The sequence below is a fragment of the Magnolia sinica genome, chromosome 12 (assembly GCF_029962835.1).
Source record: "Magnolia sinica isolate HGM2019 chromosome 12, MsV1, whole genome shotgun sequence".
Lineage (NCBI taxonomy): Eukaryota > Viridiplantae > Streptophyta > Magnoliopsida > Magnoliales > Magnoliaceae > Magnolia > Magnolia sinica.
In genome coordinates this window covers 110,868-113,939 of record NC_080584.1, presented here as the reverse complement: position 1 = coordinate 113,939, position 3,072 = coordinate 110,868, and the positions used below count along the sequence as shown (strand labels likewise).

Here is a 3,072-nt window from a genome sequence, read left to right as displayed (position 1 = left end):
AGAGTGCGGCAAGATTTTCTAAACCAGTTTAGCACATCGGCCTTTATATACTGTTACTAAAATTATCAAGCTCTCTCCCCTCCCAAACGGGCTTCCATTTCTCTCATTTTCGTTTTATGTGTCCACTGTATCTTACATGTGTGGCCCTCCCTATGGATTTTTGTGTTAGGGCCCACCTATGAACAGCTCAGGTCTCCTTCACATGTAACATTTGGGCACATGCATGAGCAATACAACAGGGAGCAGTGGTAAGGAATCCCAAGGGATGCTCATGTAACTACAGCAGGATTATCCATCCTGTGGGAGCCACTGGATGATCCTGACCATCTAATGGTGTCATTCCGACAGAGTTGGAAGGGACACTAACCAATGTTCAACACTCAAATGGGGAATTGTCAACGATCAGTGGTCAGTACCATAAGATTAGTACGATTTTTGGACACCTTCCATCCACTGTAGTGGCCATCAGTAAGTTGGGTGGTTCTAATCATCTGGTTGTTGCTGCATCTGGAGCTCATCCGACAATACGGTCCATTTGCGACTAACATCAAAATCCCCAACCATTAGAAATCTTACCCACTCTTTCAATGTGCATGACAAAGCCACCTAACCACTTTGTCTAAAACTCCATTTGCATTACATCCATATAAGACATACTTCCATTTTGTTATATTTTAATTACTAACTCTTTCAATTTATGGAAAACATTTATAAATAATAATAATAATAATAATAATAATAACTCATTGAAATCAAATCCAAATCATAAATCACAAAATTTTCATAACTAGAATTTTAGTGAAGTGTGTAATATACAAGTCAGTCCAGTTGTTTCCTTTCTATTTATTTTAATTTCACACATGCACACCAAAAATACTACTACTAATAATAATAATGATAATGATAATAAATGGTAATCATGACAAGACCCAGGCTGCCTTAGTATACTGCACAATATCCTATATAGATAGAGTCCATAGTTGAGAATACAGACGGTTGATCTCATGAGCCTCTCTGTGGATAGACCATCTCCCAAAACTACCGGATTGGAAAGTTCTGATCATCCAATATTTGATCATGTTTTTTACCTTTGGATGTGGACCGCTGCTGTAATTTTTCCTTAACCATCCATTTGGAGGCTGCCAAAAGTGGAAGAAATTTCCCATTGCAGGATGTTTCTGTGGGGTGGTCAATCAGATAACAATCTGGATCACCAAACCATGGGCCGCAGTTTCACAAACTCAAGCTCAATCATACTAAGCAAATTCTAAACGCACAGTCCTCCAATCCTACATGAGTATTTGGGGCAACTAATCTTCCATATCCTTCTCTCCCAAGAAATCTTTTTCTATGATATTTTATTATTTTCCATGGCCAAAAGCATGGATAGTCACCCTTTCCAAAATCAGTATTAGGTCCAAAAGCATAAACCAGCCAAATTCATTGTAACAAATCTTCCCGACTTGGGGACAACAAACCTTCAAGTCAAACCAGACAAACGAGGGAAAGATGACTTAACAATCTCATAGATGTTTTCCCTCAACTTACTATGATAGCATCATCACCACACTACATATAAAGTAACAAAACCACATGCATGTTTCTTCCACCCTTCTCCGTATTACATAACTAGCAAGAGTAGAAGGAATGGACGCACAGAAATGGAAACGGCAGAAACCAATCCAAGCATAGGCCTATGTTTATAGCCAAGAAGTGATGGAGATAATGAATGGCATTTTAGCTCAAATACAGCAAGAACTCTTTTTCCCATGCACTTTTGGATATATATATATATATAGCCAAAAAGCCTTGAATTATAGGCGCAGATTAAGATCGAGCTTTGCCACATCTTCCCCATCAGATGAGGAAGAAGAAGACGAAGCACCACAGGCTACATTAAGATCGAAATCAAAGCACGACGGCTCCACCTTTGTCATTGAAGGGCCCTTCGGTGGGCAGTTTTCTGTTGACACTGGGGGGTGACAAAGGCTCCTTTGCCATTCCAACAAATCTGGTGTCTCGATACCCATTGATGACTCTTCCGAGTAGGGTCCTCTTCCATCTATTATGCCAGTCGAGAAGTTTTGGGGATTGAACAGAGCACCCCCACCTGAACCAGGCCTCTCAGAAATATCAGTAGGGAAGGCTTCAGGGGTGGGATGAGTTTTGCATGCACGAGGAGCAATGCAGAGGGATGATGGGTTTGAGAGGAGATTGAGGTTGGTAGCAGTTGTCAGAGCCTTCCTTGCTGCTCTTCCCTCCTTGTGGGCATTCTGGTGCCCACCTAGAGCTTGAGAGCTCAAGAACTTCCTGTCACAGAAGAGGCAGGAACAAAGCATTGCTTCCTCTCCAACATCAGAGGTTGTCCCCTTCGTTTGACCGGTAAAAGAATGAAAATTCATTGAAGCAACAGAGGAAAAATTACAGGGCAAAGAGAGGACAACATCAGTATACCTTCAATGATGCTGATGGGATGATGGTGGTGGCCCTTGAGAAGAAGATTCCATCTTCTATTTTCTTGCTTGTTCCTAGTGAGTGGAATGGAAGATCCTAGAGAGTAGTTAATTAGAAAACAAACGGTACATGAAATGGGTTGAAGACAGTGGGGAAGCCAAAAACATGTGTCCCTACTAGGAGCGCTGATGTGACGCCGCACCTGGAGAAATGATAGGAGAGTAATGGATACAAATTTAATTATGTAAAAATTCTCGAAGATTGGTCAGTTCTTTGCTTACCTAGCAAAGCAAGGAAATGAGGGCGACGGAATGTAATAAAGAGGAGGTTGGGAATGTTGCCTTCGTCGACAGGTTGGTAAATTAGGGTATCCTCATCAATTCACCGCTATCATGGACATGCCCTTCTGATGCGGACACAAGCGCATTCAAGGTGTACCAACGAAGAAAGAGCCAACCACAAGTGCCGTCCTTATGGATAGGCAACTATTGAGGAGCTGAAAACCTTTCACATGTGATTGGACATATAGAAGACCCCACTCAGGGAAGACACATGTGAAGGAAGATTGGAGAAAGAAGACCGAGCGCCCAAACTTTCCCGTACTTATGTTATTTGCGC

General features: G+C 41.8%; 1 protein-coding gene across 1 annotated transcript; it reads right to left on the bottom strand.

Annotated features, from left to right (window-relative positions):
• Window positions 1-258: 258 nt before the first annotated feature.
• On the bottom strand, window positions 259-2,856 carry LOC131220702 (zinc finger protein 6-like). The gene has a single exon (XM_058215496.1). The coding sequence runs from the start codon at window positions 2,400-2,402 to the stop codon at window positions 1,815-1,817; it is 588 nt and encodes a 195-aa protein (XP_058071479.1). The 5' UTR covers window positions 2,403-2,856; the 3' UTR covers window positions 259-1,814.
• Between the last annotated feature and the right edge of the window lie 216 nt (window positions 2,857-3,072).